We start from the raw sequence: 18,469 nt of genomic DNA, 5'->3' as shown, positions 1-18,469 counted from the left end.
TCTCCCTTGGGGCCCTGAGCACTGAGCTGTCACTCCTGCCTGGCCAGCAGGCTCTGCATAGCACCCTCCCAGGAGCCAGCCCTCAGCAGCTCATTCCCTGGGCCTGGGCGGGCATCCCTTGCCTCACATCTTCTGCTCACTCGTTCACAGGGGCTTCACTGTGAGGGCAAGGCCAGGTGGGTAAGAGGGCACCAAGTGTAGGGATGGGGCAGGCTAAAGCCAGTCTGACCCAGGCCAGCAGGAGAGCGGCACAGAGTGGCCTCACCTGGGCCCAGGGAGGCAGAGTGGGTCTAACCCAGGCCCCAGGGAGCATGGAGGGCAGGCGGGCAGGCACAGAGCAGCCCAGCCTCCCAGATGTCCACCTGACCGGGTTGTTCTGGGCCCGCAGTGCAAGAGAAGCCTGAGCCAGTGCCGCTGGAGAGCCGCTCCTGCGTCCTCATCCGCCGCGATCTCGTGGCCCTGCCTGCCAGCCTCATCAGCCAGATCGGATACCGCTGCCATCCCAAGCTGTACTCGGAAGGGGACCCCGGAGAAAAGCTGGAGCTGGTGGCAGGTGAGGCTGCCTCCCACCCATCTATTGTATGCAAATGTCCTCACTCATTCATTTATTATTTCTTTTTTGCGGCGCTCTGAACAATGTACTCATCACCAATCAGTCAAAAAAAAAAATCTTAAATTTCCTGTAATTTCCTTTTAGAAGAATGTGTCATTAAGAGAAGTTATTCAATTGAATTAATTTAGCATTTTAATTGAATCCCCTGGGCTGGTCGCGCTCCTGATTGGCAGGGGCTGCAGTCGCAACGTGTTTTAATTTGGGTCACAGATAAAACCATGTCACGTATGGTTGCCAGCCCTCCCGCCCCCCGAGGGTCCAGTTGCAGCCTTTGGGGGTAACGGCCGGGTTCTGAGTGGTAGCTGCTGTCAAGGCGGGATCCTTCTGGCGGAACAAACATATCCGAGTCCAGAAGCCCGTGGGGGCCAGGCCTCGCTCAGGAATGTTTACCTTTTGTGTTGGATTCCTTTGGCGTCATAGCTCCTTGTAGATTTTTACAACCGTTCAAGGAGAAGATGAGGCAGGCTGAAGCCAGTCTGACCCGTGCCATGGGCATCTTCTTTGGTGACTATTGGGCCATTTTCCGGGGATTTCTTCCTGGTTTTCCGGGAAGCCCCACGCTTGGTCCCTCAGGCGCTTTCCTTGGCCACAGCCTGAGCAGTTCTGCCCCAGCCCTGTCCTGTTCCTGTCCACCCCCAAAGGCCACGCCTTGGGCAGCATGTCAGGGTCCTCCCTTCCCAGCAGGACGAGTGCCTCAAGTGTGCGCCGCCGCTTAAGGGTTGCCAGTGGCCTGGGCTGGCCTCGCCTTCCAGCTGCCAGGGACTTCGGTCCTCATGGGAGAGCGGCCTCCTGGGCTGCACCTGGCGGTGTTGGGCTGCCCTGGCCAGGAGGGGTAAGGGCCCACCTTGCTGTGCCCTGAGCCCTCACCCTGCCCCGGCACTGCTTCTGGATGGGGAGCGCAGTGCTGGGCTGCCAGGGCTGGGTGGGCCCCTGGGGTTGGGCTCTGGGGCACAGGTGCCCACGTGAGCCCTGGTGCTTCACATTGGTGTGGTCCTGGGAAGACAGTCTGTCACCCCAGCCTCCAGCAGCTGTGGCCTGTATTTGGGGTGTGCGGCTTCAAGTTTATGAGCTCCTCAGGAGAGTTCCTCCAGCCCAGACCCTGGCAGGGAGAGGGCCTGTGGGAGCAGTGGGTCAGGAGACGGGCCATGCCAGGAGGAGGCCATGGGCACTACAGGCTCCTGGAAGCAGGCACACCTGGACATCAGCATCCTTCAGGACGTGGCATCTCGTGGTCATTGAGATTGGCCGTCCCCAGAGAGCGGTCCCTCCCCGTTTTTCCCAGCGGGGTCAGTCCTGCTGCTGGTTCATGCCCTCGCTCACCCAGACCCTAGTGGGACACCTGAGGTGTGGTCAAGTTTCTAAGGGTAAATAGCACAGCGTGGTGGACCTCCCTGGCCACGCCGCTGCCCCGGCTGGTTTCCCCCTTCACACATACTCAGAGGAGATCAGCGCTGGGCCCTGCAAAGCTCCAGCCATACTCTCCAGTCAGGGGATACCGTCTCCCTCATCGTCGCTTGAGGCTCTTTGGTATCTGGGATGGAGCAGAAAGGCAAAGACATGAGTGTTTCCCCATACCCAGGGCCAGAGCCAGCCCTTCAGAGTGTGTTCCCACAGGCCAGGTGCCGTGCCCCACTCCTATAATCCCAGCACTCTGGGAGGCCCAAGTGGGAAGATTGCTTGAGGCCAGGTGTTCAAGACCAGCCTGGGCAACATAGGGAGACTTCATCAAAATTAACTAGGCATGGTGGTGGCGCCTGTGGTCCCAGCTACTCAAGAGGCTGAGGTGGGAGGATCACTGGAGCCCAGGAGGTCGAGGCTACAGTAAGCTGTGATTGCACCACTGCTCTCCAGCCTGGGCAACAGAGCAAGATCCCGTCTCTAAACAGCAACAAAGCGTGTTCCCAGGGAGGGAGCTGAGCCCGGGGGCCGCAGCATAGCGGGGAGAGCTTGGAGTTTGGGGCTCGTTGGGGAGGGTGGGGGGTTCCGTGGCTTTCCCCAGCCCCTGCTTAGTTCCATGTGTGATTTGGGACACGCTGGGGCTGGCCTTGGCCGTGGCCTCTCCTGGTGACCAGCAGGTGGGACATCAAATTGCTCCTCCCAAAAAAATCCTGGAGGCCTCCAGCTCCTCCCCACCCTTCCCCTCACCCCTCTGTGCCCCTCTTCGGACCCTAGTGGCCCGGGAAGGCCATGAGCCCTTTTTCTTTGTGGCGGCCACAGGCTCTGGGGTCTACATCACACGCGGCCAGCTGATGAACTGCCACCTCTGCGCAGGGGTGAAGCACAAGGTCTTGCTGCGGAGACTCCTGGCCACCTTCTTTGACAGGTAGGTCAGGGCAGGGGTGCTGGAGGGCACAGTGGAGCTGCGGAGGGTTCTGGCTCCTTTAGCTGTGAGCTGTCTGATTGTCCAGGGTTGTGGCATTGAAAGTCCCCTTGCATTCCTGACTTCAGCCGCGGCCTGTCAGCGCCAGGACGGTGGAGAGGCTCCCGGGGAGCGAGGGGCTGTCTTTCATGGTCTTTCTCAAAGGGCCTTATGGATGCAACCCCCACAACAAAAAACGCAAAGAGCCACACTTACTCTGTTGTGCGGATGGGCTGACAGAACCCTTCCCGAGGACACAGCAGCTTCCTCAGATGCCCCCAGAGTCCCTGAGGACAAGGCTTGGGTCACCTTGCAGCCCCGTCACCTGGTCATCTTCTCAGCCCAGACACTTTTCCTTTGTCTTGTCCCTTAGAGGGTGGCTGGGCTGGCTGCTGCCACTGGACCACGAGCTGGGACACATGCAAACCAGCCAAGGGTGAGGCCAAGTGGCCTCCCAGCAGGGCATTCGCACGGGCGGGTCGCCTCCAGGTCCCCTCTCCGTCATCCTCACCCTTTCTGGTCCCTCCACCAGGAACACGCTGGCCAACAGCTGTGGGACTGGCATCCGCTCGTCCACCAGCGACCCCAGCCGGAAGCCGCTGGACAGCCGGGTGCTGAACGCTGTGAAACGTAAGAGCCTGGGGTCTCCCGGGTGGGGGGCTGGGGCTGAGGCTGGGTTCGGATCCCAGCCTGAGGAGGACTGGGTGGGCCCCGGGGGTGCTCCCGGCCACCTGCAGCTTCTGTCCCCGGGGGCCGAGCGTGGTCGGATTGAGGGAAAGACAGGAGAAAAGAGCAGCTCTCAGAAGCCAGGTCTCGAGGTGTTAACGTTCTTGGTAGGTTTCCAAGTGTGATGAATTCAGCTGCGAAACTATTTTAATATGTGAAATAGATCTAATTTTCCTTTTTGAACAAAACCCCTTATTTACATTTTGCGGTTATTTTGAGCCTTTGCCATCTGTTCGGCCGGCTTCTGCCTCCCGCTCTTGGGCGTGTGGGGGCGGAGCCCGGTCCATCTCCGGGGCAGACCGCCGCCCCCCCAGCCCTCACCCCAGATGTGGAAGATGCTGACTGCTGCCGGCTCACACCAGGTGGCCAAGAGCACAGCCTCCTGTGGCCCTCAGCCCAAGAAGCATTATCTTGTTTTCCTCCTTAAAAAAAAAAAAAAAAAAAAACCTGTGAGGCAAATTCTGTTTTAGAGCAAAGGGGCCTTTGCATCCAGGAATTACAGTCCCAAAGCGTAGGGTGGCAGCTGGGGCTCTGGGAAGATTCTGGGAGGCACCAAGGTGGACGTGGCCCCTGGGGCCTGCCTGTGGGTTTGATGCCATTGGGAGGAATGGCCCGGCCTTGGCCTGGGCTCCTGCTGGAGAAAGGAGGCGAGGGTTGCTGAAGTGACGGCTTCTGTCGCTCCCCTCCTCCAGGCTGGGACTGGGACGGGGACGGGGAGGGGTCTTGTTATTTCTGAGAGGGGGACCCTCTGACCAGTTCCCGTTAGCCAGTGGGGCTAGGGAAGCCCGGAGAGATTAAAAACAGGCCTGAGCCTCACAGCTGGCGGACAGCCAAGGCTGCTGGGCCTGACCAGGCCAGAGACTGTTCCAGAGGAACGGGGTGGGGAGGCCTCCCAGGCCGCGCAGTGAGAAAGGTGACCTCTGGTCTTCTGGCTGTGCCCAGGGGAGCCCCAGGAGCAGCCAGGGAGGCTCATCCAGGGCATCATGGTTCCGTGGCCTTGGGGAGGGGCGGGCCCTCCCGGCAGGCAGGTGGCTGAGCTCACGCCGCCCCGTCCTCACAGTGTACTGTCAGAACTTCGCCCCCAGCTTCAAGGAGAGCGAGATGAACGTGATCGCCGCGGACATGTGCACCAACGCCCGCCGCGTTCGCAAGCGCTGGCTGCCCAAGATCAAGTCCATGCTGCCGGAGGGCGTGGAGATGTACCGCACGGTCATGGGCTCCTCGGCCGCCAGTGTGCCCCTTGACCCCGAGTTCCCGCCCGCCGCGGCACAGGTGTTCGAGCAGCGCATCTATGCCGAGCGGCGGAGCGACGCGGCCACCATCGTGGCTCTGAGAACTGACGCTGTGAATGTTGACCTGAGCACCGCCACCAACCCGGCCTTCGATGCCGGGGAGGAGGTGGATGGGGCCGGCTCGGTCATCCAGGAGGTGGCCGCCCCCGAGCCGCTGCCCGCAGATGGCCAGAGCCCCCCACAGCCCTTTGAGCAGGGCGGGGGCAGCCCCAGCAGGCCCCAGACACCGGCGGCCGCGGCCCGGAGGTCAGAGGGCACCTATGCAGGGACTTTGTAAGCGGAGCTGGGTGGCTGCGCGAGGGACCGAGTACTAGAGCTGCTTGCATGCGTTACTAATACAAACAAATGTGATCAAGCCACTTACCTACTGAACTGCTACTGTTGCCTGAGAAAAATGTGATTTTTATTCTGCTTGTATTTAAAATTGATGAAGGAAACAAATGCATTCATTATACTGTAAACAATTAGGCCACTGGCAGCCTCCTGTGAGGAAGCTCCCAGGGCTCCCTTTTGATATTCACAAGGTCAGTCTCCACGTGTAGCTTCCCTCCCCCTTCTTGGGGAGGGCGGGAGGCCGCCAGGCCCCTGGTGCCCAGCCCTGCCCCTTCCTCCCTGCCCTTCCTGCTCCTTCTGCCCGGAAGGCAAAGCAGGGGCGGTGGCCTGTGGCGGGAGGTGGGTTGAGGGCTGGGGTGTGCGTCACTGACCCTTCCTTCCTTACCCGTGGAACCCCTCTGGGGTAATGGGGCAGGGCTCAGGCCCCAGGGCCCTAACTCCTCGTTTTTGCTTCTTTCTGAGACTCGGGGCCAGGCCCACCAGGCCTCCCACCTGTGTGGGGTGTGTGCACGAGTGTGTGTGTGTGCGCGCGCGTGTGCGGGGGCGTGGCGAGGGGGCAGGGATGGCTGTGGCTCACCCCTCGGGGGTGGAGAAAAGGGTACTTTATTCTGCCCCCTCACCCTGTCCTTGTTCTGTCCAATCTGTCTCGGCTCTGCAGCCCCTCGGTCCCCTGACCCCCAGGGCACCGCGGACCCCGCCTGGCCTCCCACTGTCCTGCCCGGGCCCACTGTGGGACGTGCACAGCTGACGGAGCCCACACCGCCCTCTGCCGCCTCAGCCACTTTGGGATTATGCTTGTCTTGTTTTTTTTAGGTTTTGTTGTAATTTAGATCTATTTCATGTATGGTTTGGAAACTTTCCGACTCAATAGAGCAAAAACTTTGGGTGGGATGGTGTACCTGTCCCCGGCCCACCACGACTTGGGGCGGGTCATCTGTGGCAGTCAGGGTGCACCCCCCTGCCTCCCCGCCCAGGGCCAGGGACCACTCCTCTCCCACTGGGGGAAAAAGGGGGTCCCGGATGGGTGACCAGTATGTGTGAAGCTGAGCTCAGGGTCCGACCCGGGGAGGGGGGCTCCGCTCAGGCAGGAGGCAGTGGCCAGGGCTGGGCCAGGGCGAGAGTGAGTCCTCCCAGTACTGGGCTCCCCATCTGCCTTGGGGGTGTGCATGGATGGAGGCTGCAGGCAGGAGGTGGCCAAGACAGGTCTGGGCTGGGGCAGTTGGAGGTGTGGGCACTGGTAGGGGACAGAAGGTTAGGGATGCATGTTGGGGGCCAGAGACAGTGGAGGAAAGGCCCATGGAAGATGGGGCTGGTAGGTTTTGAGGCTGGAGTGCTTCCTTTGAAATTTAATTACTATTTTTTAAGTGATGGGGGTCACAGACCATGTGAAGTCCTATGTGAAGTGCTGGTGTGGCCACCTACCCAGGTGCCTCTCCCTTTTGTTTTGGGGGCTTGGGCCCTTGTCCAGGGGCAGCCGTCCTCCTGAAGTGTGGCCAGAAGAACCCCCCATCCCAAGACTTGAAACGTCTGTTGCTCACCTCTGTCCCTCCAGAACTCGGCTTCCCCATCTGCGTGTGCAAAACAAGTGCAGCGCTGTACCCGTCAGCACCCCCTCCCGTGTGCACACAGGCCGGTGAGCGGTGGCCGACCAGCACACCCCACTCCCCCAACCTCCACAACCCATCAAGTGGAGGCCGCCCCCGCTAGGGGAGGACCTTGTGCTGCACCCTGGCTTGGGGACCTACAGGGTGTGGGTTAGACGCATTCCCACTGGGTGACCCTTTCTGCCCCACAGCCCACCCCTGTGGCAAGGCCCTGGGAGACCTCCCGTGGGGCCGCCTGTATAGACTGCACTCAGCCCCCTGGGCTTCCTCCAGCCACGCCCAGCACGTGCCTGCCCTCTAGAAAAATAAGTTGCTTTCCAGAAGGAGGTGGGGGACCATGGGCAGACACTATGGACACTAACCTCGGCCCCTCCACTCGTTCCTCAGGGCCCAAGTCCAGGGAGACCAAGGCCTGCATTCCTAGGGCCGGAGGTGGATCAGTGGTGCAGAGGTATCCGGACCTCCTGCTGAACTCAGAACCACCCAGCCTAGAGGGAGCCTCTCTCTGCCTCTTCCTCCCCTGTCTTGGGCCCAGGTGGGGTTGGAGCCCCCATGGGGCCCACTGGGAACCTGGACCAAACCTTCCTCGGAGCTGGGAGGAAGCGGGAGTGGGTAGGTGAGGTTGAGCTACACTTCAGTTCCCTCTGGAGTTTCCTGCATCTGCCCCACACCCAAATTTGCACTTTAATTTGACCATGCCTGGGGGCCTGGCTGCTGACAGAAGGGCTCTCTCCGCCCTCCACTCCAAAGTGGGTGCCCCCCACCCTTGGCCAGGACAGGGAGGGAGCCGCTGGCCGCCGCCGGAGGTGGTGGCTGCACAGAGGACGCCTGACTGCTGCTCAGGCCTGCACAATGTCCCGTGGCCCCTTCCTCGTTTGTAATCGCCGTCTGTTCTGTTGTTCTGGGTAAGGAAGGCAAGAGCTATAGGTAAAACTTAAATAATAATAATTTAATGTGAATGGGTTCTGAGCTCTCCCTGCGCCCCGGGCGGGCCAGGCTGAGCATTTTGCACTAATGTGTCCCACGGTGGGCGTGAGTCGGGAGTGTCTGCGGCCGTGCATGGCTGCTGAGCGGACCTGCCGTGTGCTCCCTCCGCGTCCTGAATGTACCGTGGGGCGGGGGCGGCGGCCCGGGCTCGGAGGGGCCTTCCAGAGTGCCTTAGCATCCTTTGATCATTTTTCCCAAGGAAACCAATTAAGAAAGCCGGACCCTTCCCTCCTTTGTTTACAAGATGACTAATTCCAGAATCCGGGGTTGTCCTGTCCTGTGAGTGTGACCCTGACTCATCCAGACCCTGTAGAGAGAGACGAGCCACTCAGTATTTATGAGCTGTCCGCACCTTTATCCCTAAGCCTGACTATTAGCAATACGCATATCCTATATAGAATCTATTACAGAGCTACGTTATCTCCGCACCTTTTAAGGAGGACAGAAGGGACTGGACTGTGTTGGAGCTGCCGCCTGGCAGGTGGTGGGCCTGATACCTAGCCGCCTCTCCTGCCCTGCCCTCCTCTTCCCCAAGGGGATGGGCCCAGGAGGCAGCTGGTTTGCATGCAGAGGTCCAGGAGGGACCGGAGGTGTGACAGATACTGTGAGCCCGGCAGGCCGCGCCTGGCTGGGTGCCTCGGTACTTGAATTCTGTCTTGTTTTCCGCACTGTGTCTGCCCACCCGAGTTCTCTGTCGTCACTTAACTTTGCATTGGATTTGGTTATTGTACTTTGCCCCTGAATGTGGATGAAGCTGTGGGCGAGAGGCCAGCAGGACCCGCCTGGATGTCCCGGTGTTGGCGACCGTGGGTCAGGGCTCCTAGAAGGTGGGAGCCGGCTGCCTGGCCTCCTTTCTCCTCCAGAAAGAGCCATTCTTTGGCATTTGTGTTTGCCAGGAGGAAGGCGGATGGTAGGGACAGAGGGCTGGTCGGCCCTCAGGGCTGGACCCCTCTGAGGGGACTCTAGTGCCTGACCCTGGCCTGTCCTTATTCGACAGCTGGAGCTGTAAGCACTGGCCCAGTCCCCCCACCCCACCCAGCCGTGTACTGCCTGGGTTCCCCTCAGAAGGGAAATTTGTATGGAAACATCTTGGCAGCAAGTGGAAAAAGGTGTATGGCCCATGAACCAACTGCAAACTCCAAGAAACCTCTGTCTGCCTCTGCCAGCAGCGAGTCCTAAACAGAATCGAGAACTCGTAGCTGTCCTCAGCTGTAACTACTGTTTCAGAATGTTGCTGCCGCATAAATTTGTCATGTCAGCCAGCCGGCTCCGGTTCCGTGTGCGAGTGTGTGTGTGTGTGCGCGCGCGCGCGTGCGTCTGTGTCTGTGTGTGCGCGTGCGTGCGTGTCACCACCGGAGCATTTAGGGCTTGGTACAAGATGTTTCTCAAATGGCAAAGGTTTTTCGTGTTTGTTTGTTTTGTTTCTTTGGAAAAAGAAAAAGAAAGGAAAATTATGCAGAATCGAAAGCATTCAGATTGGACGACCTGCTCGTATTCCGATCAGTCGCTTCCACTGTTAGCATCGTACACATGATTGTGATTTTTATGTCAAAAGAAGCCAAAACTTGCAATACTATTTTTAGCAGACAAAAAAAAAAAAAAAAGAAAAGAACTAAGTATAAAATGTATAAATATTTTTGACTTGAACATTTGGATGGCACTGGGTACAAGTAGAACATCCATCCTTCGGACGGAATGTTTGGAAAAGAGAGACTTTTAAAAAGGAGACGTTTGTTTTAAAGAGTCTGTTTAGGGGTTAAAGTACTGTAACTCACGACTGTTAAAAAATAAATTTTCCTGTGCTGTAAAGGAAGGTTTCACAGTACCACTGAGTTAGATTTCAGCCACAGAAGATGCTTCGCTTTTTTTTTTTTTTTTTTTTTTTTTTTGTCTTTTTTTAAGGAGGAAGCCTTTGTTTTGTTTTCCTGAGCCCTCACTCTCTTTTTGTGCTGTTACTTGGTAGAGTCAAGACTGTTACTTTTTAGCCATGGCTGACATTGTATCAATAACTAAAACTGAAACATCCAGAAGCGACCAGGGAAACAGAGGGCTTCAAGCGTGCTCAGAGCCGTTTCAGACAGTGGAAATCCATGACAAGCAAACAAAAGGATGTGATCATTAATTGTAAAGCGCTTTGTAAAATTCACATTTACAAAATAATAAAGTCAGTTCAAACCGAAGTTTCCTGGACTTGACTTGACCCTGTGGGGTTTGGGGGAGACGCAGAGAAGCCAAGGTTGGGCTGTTGAAGGCGGGGGTGGCCAGTGGTCCCCCAGGGGCAGCCTCAGGACCCCTGCCCCTGTTAGCGGCGTCCCCAGGCCAGCTGTCCATACAACAGGGCAGGGATCTGGCTGTGGGGTTCAAGGCCACCTGACCCGTCTCTTGCTCTCCCCATTGTTTTACAAAGTGAGTAGGATGTCTGCAGGTATTAGTGTGCTTGTTAGAGGGGAGCCGTGTCCGGACCCCCAGGCGACCTGCCAGGGCGGAGGGATCTGCTTTTCAGGGCCTTGGTTTTATCATCTGAGAAGTGGGGCAGCCCCTGCCTCACCTGCCACCCAAAAGGTGCATGGCTCCCTCTTTCCCTCCCCCTCCCCCCTGCCACCCCCTCCCGGGCCACGTCTGCCCTCAGGTGCACAGAGAGACAAGTGCAGGTGGGCAGAGTCTGGGCCCACAGGATTGGCCTTCTCTCCAGCCCTGAGGCTGGTGTCCTGGGATTCAGGCTGCGTGGCCAGCCCCACTTCCCTTTGCTCCTCTGGCGTGTCCACAAGGACAGGCCGAGTGCTTTGCAATCATGTGTCCCCCAGACCTGGGGTGCTGCCAGGCCCTTGATGGGGGCCTCCTACGTCTGGAAGCACTTTCCTCTGGACACCTGCATGGTGGGCTCCTCGCTTCCTGCGGTCATGTGAGGGTCTCGTCCAGGGGACCATCCTGATCACCTCACGGACACCCCTCCCTGGCCTCTCTTCCCCTTTCGCAGGGTTCGTGGCACCTGCTCTCCCGGAGGGAAGTGGTGAGTTTATTGGACAGGGCTTCATGGCCGTGTTCGAAGAAGAGGATCCTCGGGGCCAGCACAGGGCAGCCCCTGATGTCTTAAATGGATAGATGTGGTTTCCATACGGGCCCCCTGGATGGAAGGGCCCCTGTGGCAATGCGGATGGTGGCTTGGGGTCACCCTGAGCCATTACCTCCTACAGGAGCCACATCACCACACTGTCCCCACCAGGAACGCCCAAGGGGTCTGTTCCCTGGTGGGGGCCAGGAAACACGGAGCGTTCCGGTCCCCATCCCACCACCAAGTCCAGCCTCAAGCTGCCAGGGTAAGTGCGTCTGACTCAACTTCCCTGGAGAAGGAGCAGAGCCGCCGGCTCTCAGGACTGTCCTCCTGCCCTGGGCTTTCAGTGTCATCCTCCTGGAGAAGGAGCAGAGCCCCCAGCTCTCGGGGCCGTCCTCCAAGGCAGGGTTTGTTTTCAGGGCTGGTCTGGCCACCCAGCCCCGCTCCTCCAGGCTGACTCTGCTCTAGACAAGTGGCACGTGCCCGTCCCACCTGGCCTATTCATTCACCTGCACGGGGTGGACTTGGCAGACGCTGAGTGTCCAGGCACCTGCCTGGCTGGTGGGGAGCTTGGTGAGGACAAACAGCTTGGATGCACACCTGCAAGACCCCAAATGCCCCACCCAGGTGGGTCCCAGGCCACCCCAGCAGCTAGGACTGCTGAGGCCTGCACAGCGTGGTGAGGGGAGGAAGGGTCGTGGAGAATGCCCCAGCTCTGCCCAGGAATCCCGCCACTCTGGGAGGGGGCCCACCCAGCCCAGCCCAGCCCAGCCCTTCTCCCCCGAGTCAGCCCTGGTTTTCCAAGGAGGAGGGGGAGCCAGGCACCTGCTGCCCATCCCATCCCATGTCCCGTATCCCCCATCCCCTGTCCTTCCAGCGGCTGCCTCGCCCTCGCAGCCCCGACAGAAACTGGCTGAGGCATCAGGAGCCTTGCATGGGCCTCCCCCTCCTGGTGCCCCTTTGTCAGTTTGGACAGGAGGGTGCTGCGTCAGCAGGACCCACGGCTTTGTCCCCGGCCCTTTGTACTTCAGCACAAAAGGGTCAGGAGCCCTGGGTGGAGGAGGGGCCTGGGAGGGAGCTGAGCCCAGAGTCTGGGAAGGGAAGGGCGCCTGCGGGGAGCCCGAGGGGCTGGGATGGGACCCTGTGACCTCCCTCACTCCTGAGCCGCTTTGGGTCACGCGTGCCTTCTGGCACCCATGGGATGGACAGACCCCACTCTGATGAGAGGAAGGCTCCCTGGGCTGCCAGTGAGAGCACCCCTGCCTTCACCCGCCTCCCAGCCTGATTCTGCTGTTACCCGGGGGCTAGGGGATGTCCAGCCCCGCCCTGTGCACGTCCCACCAGGCGGCCTGTGAGGAGTAGGCTGGCCGGACATTCTGTTTGGCGGTGGACACAGGCCTCTTGGGGAGGAACGATGGTGTGGGTGGGGGGAGTTTTACGGGTAAAGGGAAGGAGGGCGGGGGCAGCAGGTTAGGGGCAGAGGGCCCCTAGCTGCTCGCCTGGAGTGGCTGACCCTGCTGTGGGTTACTGTGGCCCTCAGGCCAGGACTCTCTCTGGTCTCAAAGACTGCTGGAAGGTGTCTGGCGGTGGGCACCTCAGGCTGGAAGAAGAGTCCGGGGGCAGGAAGGGGGGTGGGGCGGGTAGGGGGAGGATGGAGCCTCATCGCCCACCCACAGGAACCCGGCTTCCATGACCTCTTGATCACTGGGGGCCCCATGTGGGTCTGAGCACACGGGTGAGGGGCAGGAGATAGATTTGAGTGGTGGGGTGTCCACAGGTTCCATGGGCTGTAACGGAGTTGAGGGGTGGAGAGGCTTGGAGAGGGCTGCATCCCCACCCTCATGTTGAGGGCCTGAGGCCACACCCTCCCCTTGGGGCTCCCTGGGGATCTGTGGCCATCCTGGAGGGCTGGAGCTGGGAGCGGGTAGAGGAAGCCTGGGGTGGGGTTTGGGGGAACTCCAGGTAGCCCCACTGGAAATGCGGCAGAAGTGAGCTGAGGGTTGGGCTTCCAGAGGGAGTGGGGAGCTGCTGTGGAGGGGTCCGCCTGGCTGCCTGGGACCCCACCAGGCTGAGGGAGGCGATCTGGGTGGGCCAAGGGTACTGAGCAGGGCTGGAGGTGGGAAGGTTCCCGATGATAAGTCCCCACCCACCCTCTCCAGGGCCTCTCTCGCAGGCAGGGCTCAGCTGGCTGCGGAAGGCTTGGGGGCCCAGAGAGAGAGGAGTTTGGGTGGGGTGCACAGACCTCTCAGTGAGCAAATAGCCAGGCTGAGTCAGCAAAGGAACTGGCTCCCATTCCCACCCACCCTCGAGACCCAGGCTGGGCAGAGCGGGCGTCCTGAGCTGGGGGCAGGGGCCTCGAGATGGGGCCAAGGCTGGCTGAGGTGTGTGGCTGGCTGCCAGCTCTAGCAGGTAAGATGAGGCAACCCAGGGAGGTCACTATGTGTCCCTCTGGCCCCCGTAGTCGGGCAGGTTCTGGAATGGGGCTCCCTGAGCACCAGCGCCAGGTGCCTGGCCTGGCACCAGGAGGCAGCTCTCCCTCGCACAGGAGCTTCAGGGTGCCCCCCTCCTTCCAAGCCCATCCCTCGCCCCCCTTGACCCCTCTTCCTGGAGTCCTCTTGAGGCCAAAACTAGGCTTCCTCTCAAGGAAGCAGCCGTGGCCCCCAGCTGTGGGCCGCACTCAGGAGGGAGGGAGGGAGGGTCACACGGGACAATCAGGAGGCAGAGGGACAGAGGGACAGCCTCAGAGGTCCTGAGCACGTGTCTTCTTCCCCCGCTCCTCCTCCCCTCCAGCTGGGAGGCTCCAGCAGCCCAGGAATGTCCACAGCTCTGGCTGCCCACTGGGGCGCTGGTTCCCCAGCTGTCCCATGTCCCTCGTCAGTCGGCCAGGACCGTTCCGGGAGACCAGCGCTTCCCAGTGACTTCTCATCGAAGGGGCTCTGGGACAGACACGACCCGGTTCAAGGTCGGGCTTGGGGCCTGTGAGCTGGTGAGAGGGCACATGTCTTTCCAGGCACCTCAGCCCAGGGGTGGCCCCGGAACTGGGATCCCAGCCCAGGGTTGAGGTCTTCTACCAACCACACCCACATGTTGAGGTGCCACCTGTCCCTTCACCTCGCCCCACCCCCACCACGAGGGGCTTCCTCTGCTCTCCTCCAAGGAGGGACGGATTGGGCTGTTTGGCCCTGTCCCTCAGGGGGCAGGGTAACATGGAGGTGGCTCTTTGGGAAGGGTGATAGTAGCAGTGGCAAGAGCATGCACACTGGCCAGTCAAGCTCAGGACACCTGTGAGGGAGTCAGCACCAGAGCTGGGGTGGGCCCCGGGCTCAGCCAGGCCGTCCCGAAGGCAAGGAGTCCTCCCTGGGGTGCCCTCAGACCAGCCTGGCTGCAGCTGGGCAGGTGGAGTTCTGCCGGATCGGGGTCCCTGGGGAGAAGCACTCCGGCAGCCCCAAAGACCCTGCAGGACCCCACGGTCACGGCAGTGCCCCTTCCCACTGCCCAGAGGTGCAGCCGCCCAGAACCCATGAAGATGACAACCTGCAAACAAAGTCCGTTTGCCAAGTGCAACATGAAGCACCCTAAAACAGGGATGCACCCCAAGGGCACGAGGCTCCGTGAGGGGAGCCAGGCTGACAACTCCCTCCTGCAAGGGTCCACTTCGTGAGGTGCCCTGTCACCAAAATCACGGAGACAGGGAGTAGGATGGAGGGGCCCGGCTGTGGGTGCAGGATCCAGTGTTTCGTGGGGGTGGAGCTTCAGTTGGGGAAGATGGAGGGTTCTGCAGACGAGGGTGATGGCTGCACGACAAGGTGACTGTGCTCAGTGCCACTGAGTCGTGCACTGAAAAATGGCTAAAATGCTGGATTTAGACATAGCCGGGCGCAGTGGCTCATGCCTTGTTAGTGCACAGATCTGGCTCTGGGGATCTGGCGTGGGCCTGGACTCTGCCTTCAACATCCTGGCCACACAGTGAAGCCGTAAGGGCATCCCTTCTGCCCAGAGAGGTCGGCCCACACTCTCTGGTGGAGAGACCTGGCTTTTTCCTCATGCAGCACAGACTTGTGTGCAGAGACTACACAGACCAAAAATTGCACACTCGCTGCCTCCGGCGTTTGTGGTCTGCAGGCCTCGTCCAGATCGGGGTGCTCTGCACATCTTTGCTCAGCTTCCCTTTGCCGGGCTCATGGGAGCGCCGGGGTGGAGGTGTCCTCACTGCCTGCCCGAGAGGCATCCACGGTCCTTGCCGGAGATGTGCCCGTATGCCACCCCCTTACCAACACTGGGGCTTACGAATGGTTTCCTTTTTTACCAGATGGATGAGTGTTAAAGAAAAAAAAAAAAAAAAAGGCCGGACGCGGTGGCTCAAGCCTGTAATTCCAGCACTTTGGGAGGCCGAGACGGGCGGATCACGAGGTCAGGAGATCGAGACCATCCTGGCTAACCCGGTGAAACCCCGTCTCTACTAAAAAATACAAAAAACTAGCCGGGCGAGGTGGCGGGCGCCTGTAGTCCCAGCTACTCGGGAGGCTGAGGCAGGAGAATGGCGTGAACCCAGGAGGCGGAGCTTGCAGTGAGCTGAGATCGCGCCACTGCACTCCAGCCTGGGCAACAGAGCGAGACTCCGTCTCAAAAAAAAAAAAAAGAAAAGAAAAAGAAAAAAAACCTTCCTCTGACCTGTATGGTAGCAAATCTCAGTCAGCGGTTGCACTCCCATGTCCACAGCCATCCTGTGCCTGTCCCGGCCACATGCACGCTTCTCCTTGTTCACCACGGAGCCCTGCACCATTCCTGCAGGCCTTCCCAGCTCACTGGGTCTCTGTGGCTGTCACATTGCTGTGGGGTGGGCATTGGCCCAAGAGAAGTTCTGAGTTTCTCTTTTTATTTATTTATTTATATTTTTTGAGACACAGTTTCGCTCTTTCACCCAGGCTGGAGTGCAGTGGCACGATTTCGGCTCACTGCAACCTCCGCCTCCCAGGTTCAAGTGATTCTCCCACCTCAGCCTCCCAAGTAGCAGGGATTTCAGGCGCCCGCCGCCATGCCTGGCTAATTTTTGTATTTTTAGTAGAGATGGGGTTTCACCATGTTGGCCAGGCTGGTCTCGAACTCCTGACCTCAGGTGATCTGCCTGCCTCGACCTCCTAGTGTGCTGGGATTACAGGCGTGAGCCACCGCGCCAGGCCTGAAGTTTGGAGTTTCTATATCCACTCATCTGGCATCCTCCAAGGATGCGTTTTTCTCTTTGACGCTGGCACCTGAGATCTGAGTCTGCTGATAACGGGGTTTCGGAAGCCTGGTCAGGTTGCTGAGCAGGGGAGGACAAAGCACCCTGGGGCCCGGGGCATGGCTGGGCCGCCCCTGCCTGGCTGCTGACAGTGTGGGCCTCACTGCCTCCCAGCCTCTGCCTTGCTTATGGCATTTGCACTAAAACCATTTCCCGGCCGGTGGCTCATGCCTGTAATCCCAGCACTTTGGGAGGCCGAGGCAGGCATATCACTTGAGGTCAAGAGTTTGAGACCAGCCGTAGTGAAACACCATCTCTACCAAAAATACAAAATTAGCTGGGCGTGGTTAGGCAACCGGGAGGCAGAGGCTGCATTGAGCCAAGATCACACCACTGCACTCCAGCCTTGGGCAACAGAGCAAGACTCCATCAAAAAAATATAAAAATAAAAATAAATAAAACTATTTCCCATCCCCCCAGAGCTGCCCGCAGTGGAGGGATGGGAAGATAGAGGGTCCCACTGCCTGGGGGCAGGGCTGCTCTAGGCCCATCTCAGTGCCACCAGAGGCCAAGTCACAGCAGAGCCGCTACAGGGGCCTTGGGGGCACCAGCAGTCTGCTTGCCCCAGAACAGCCAGGCATGACCACAGAGTCGGAGATTGGTGACTGGATTCGGCATCAGAAGGGACACAGGGCCCATGACAGAGGTCCCAGGGCGGGGGAAGGTCCCTGGGTAGCACCTGTCTGTTCTGGCTTCAGTTTCTGGAATCAGAGTCTTGAGGCTGTGAGAACTGGCAGCCACAGCCGAGGGCCAGCAGGGGCATCCCACGCTTTTTGTGAACGAGGCCTGGGGAGCCCTGCTCCCAGCTGGCATCTCACCTGGCGTGTGAATGATGTGAGCGTGTGGCACTTCCAGTGCCAACCTAGCCCAGGTGCTGGCCAGGGGGCAGGAAGCTGATGACAGGGTCCCTCCTCCATGGTAACAGTGGCTGTGGCAGAAAGAGGCCCCCAGGCCCGGGCACAGAGAGAGGCTGGCAGGATTCTGGAGCCAGCCCAGAGGCACCTGTGCCACCCTGGAGTGGCGGGGCTGGCAGCCTTGGTTCCTGATAGCGCCAGGGGAACCCACAGAGGCTCCTCCTGCTCCTCCTGGTTCTCTGTATGCCCACCCCACCGGGCTCCAGCTTCTCGCACCCAGGGGAGGAGGAATGGGGGTCACCTCCTGTCAGAGTCCCTGGCTTGGGAGCCACTGTGGTCAGTCGTGAAGCTTTGAGGGAGTGCTGCATTGGCTTTAAAACTCAGGCTCCCTCTGATGGGACAGAGGAGGAGACACCTGGAGACCCCATCACTCCACCCACAGGTGTGGTCACCCAGGAAGGCCTGGATAGTCCCAGGAGGTCCCCCATCTGCACAAGGCACCCCCCTAAGTTGTTCCAGCATCTGGGAGCACCACCTGAGGGTGCAGGTGGTGGGGCCAGGCCAGGAGCTGGGCAGCAGGGATCCTGGGGCCTTGGGCAGGCCACCCCTCTCCTCGCCCACCTGAAGGAGGCTGAGTATGAATGTCCCTGCCAGCCCTGATGGGCTTCGGGTCTGTCCCTCCACACAGACACCAGGAACCACAGGGCCCTGGACAATCACAGCCTCAGGACCACCCCCTCCTTCTTGTGCCCCCGAGGCGGTGGTCCGAGCAGACCCAGAAACAGCCTAGACAGAGCCGACTCTGGGGTCAGCCCATGTGGAAACTCCAGGGGCTTCAGTCCCGGGCTGGAGTGTGCAGAAGGAGGAACCAACCAGCTCCACGCTGGGCCACAGCCAAGAGGAGAAGCCGGGACTGCAGGAATGGAAGGCAATGGCCGGGCCAGCCCCAGCCGAGTGGGGACAGGCGAGGCTCCCGTGGGACTCCATGGGAAAGAAATCCCACAGTCTGACCCACTCCGAATAGGCACCAAACCCTCCTGTCAGATGCAGATGAGCCCGGGGTGTGTGCCTCTCCCCAGTGGGAGTGCATCAGTGAGTGGCTAGGCCTAAGCCCTCAGGCCATTTAGCTGTCACCAGGTGGCAGAGAGGACCGTGGTGCGCTCTGCGTTCTGCAGTTTGATGGTGCATTTGTACGGAGCTCCGCCTGCTAGAACAGCGTTCCTGGAATGGAGAGGACGGCAGGACTCACTGGAATGGAAATCAATTTGATTAGAGAGCAGTCAATTACCGCTAGGACCGCGGCTGTGATCCGGGTGGAGAACCAGCTCCGTAAAAATATGTACAACTTCCCGGGGAAATGCTGGAGAG

General features: G+C 59.7%; 1 protein-coding gene across 3 annotated transcripts in view; it reads left to right on the top strand.

Moving 5' to 3' along the window:
* Positions 1–10,094, top strand: part of NACC2 (NACC family member 2) — a 47,783-nt gene extending 37,689 nt beyond the window's left edge. For all 3 annotated transcript variants that reach the window (XM_031654701.1, XM_009187857.4, XM_017949487.3), the window contains 4 exons: positions 389–553; positions 2,831–2,936; positions 3,505–3,602; positions 4,759–10,094. In XM_031654701.1, the coding sequence (XP_031510561.1) occupies positions 389–553; positions 2,831–2,936; positions 3,505–3,602; positions 4,759–5,267 (878 nt within the window). In that variant the 3' untranslated portion in view covers positions 5,268–10,094. The remainder of the gene's footprint in view (positions 1–388; positions 554–2,830; positions 2,937–3,504; positions 3,603–4,758) is intronic.
* The last annotated feature ends 8,375 nt before the right edge of the window (positions 10,095–18,469 follow it).

The sequence above is a fragment of the Papio anubis genome, chromosome 13 (assembly GCF_008728515.1).
Source record: "Papio anubis isolate 15944 chromosome 13, Panubis1.0, whole genome shotgun sequence".
Taxonomy (NCBI): Eukaryota; Metazoa; Chordata; class Mammalia; order Primates; family Cercopithecidae; genus Papio; species Papio anubis.
The sequence above is the reverse complement of the archived record's forward strand: the minus strand, read 5'-3'. Positions and strand labels throughout refer to the sequence as shown.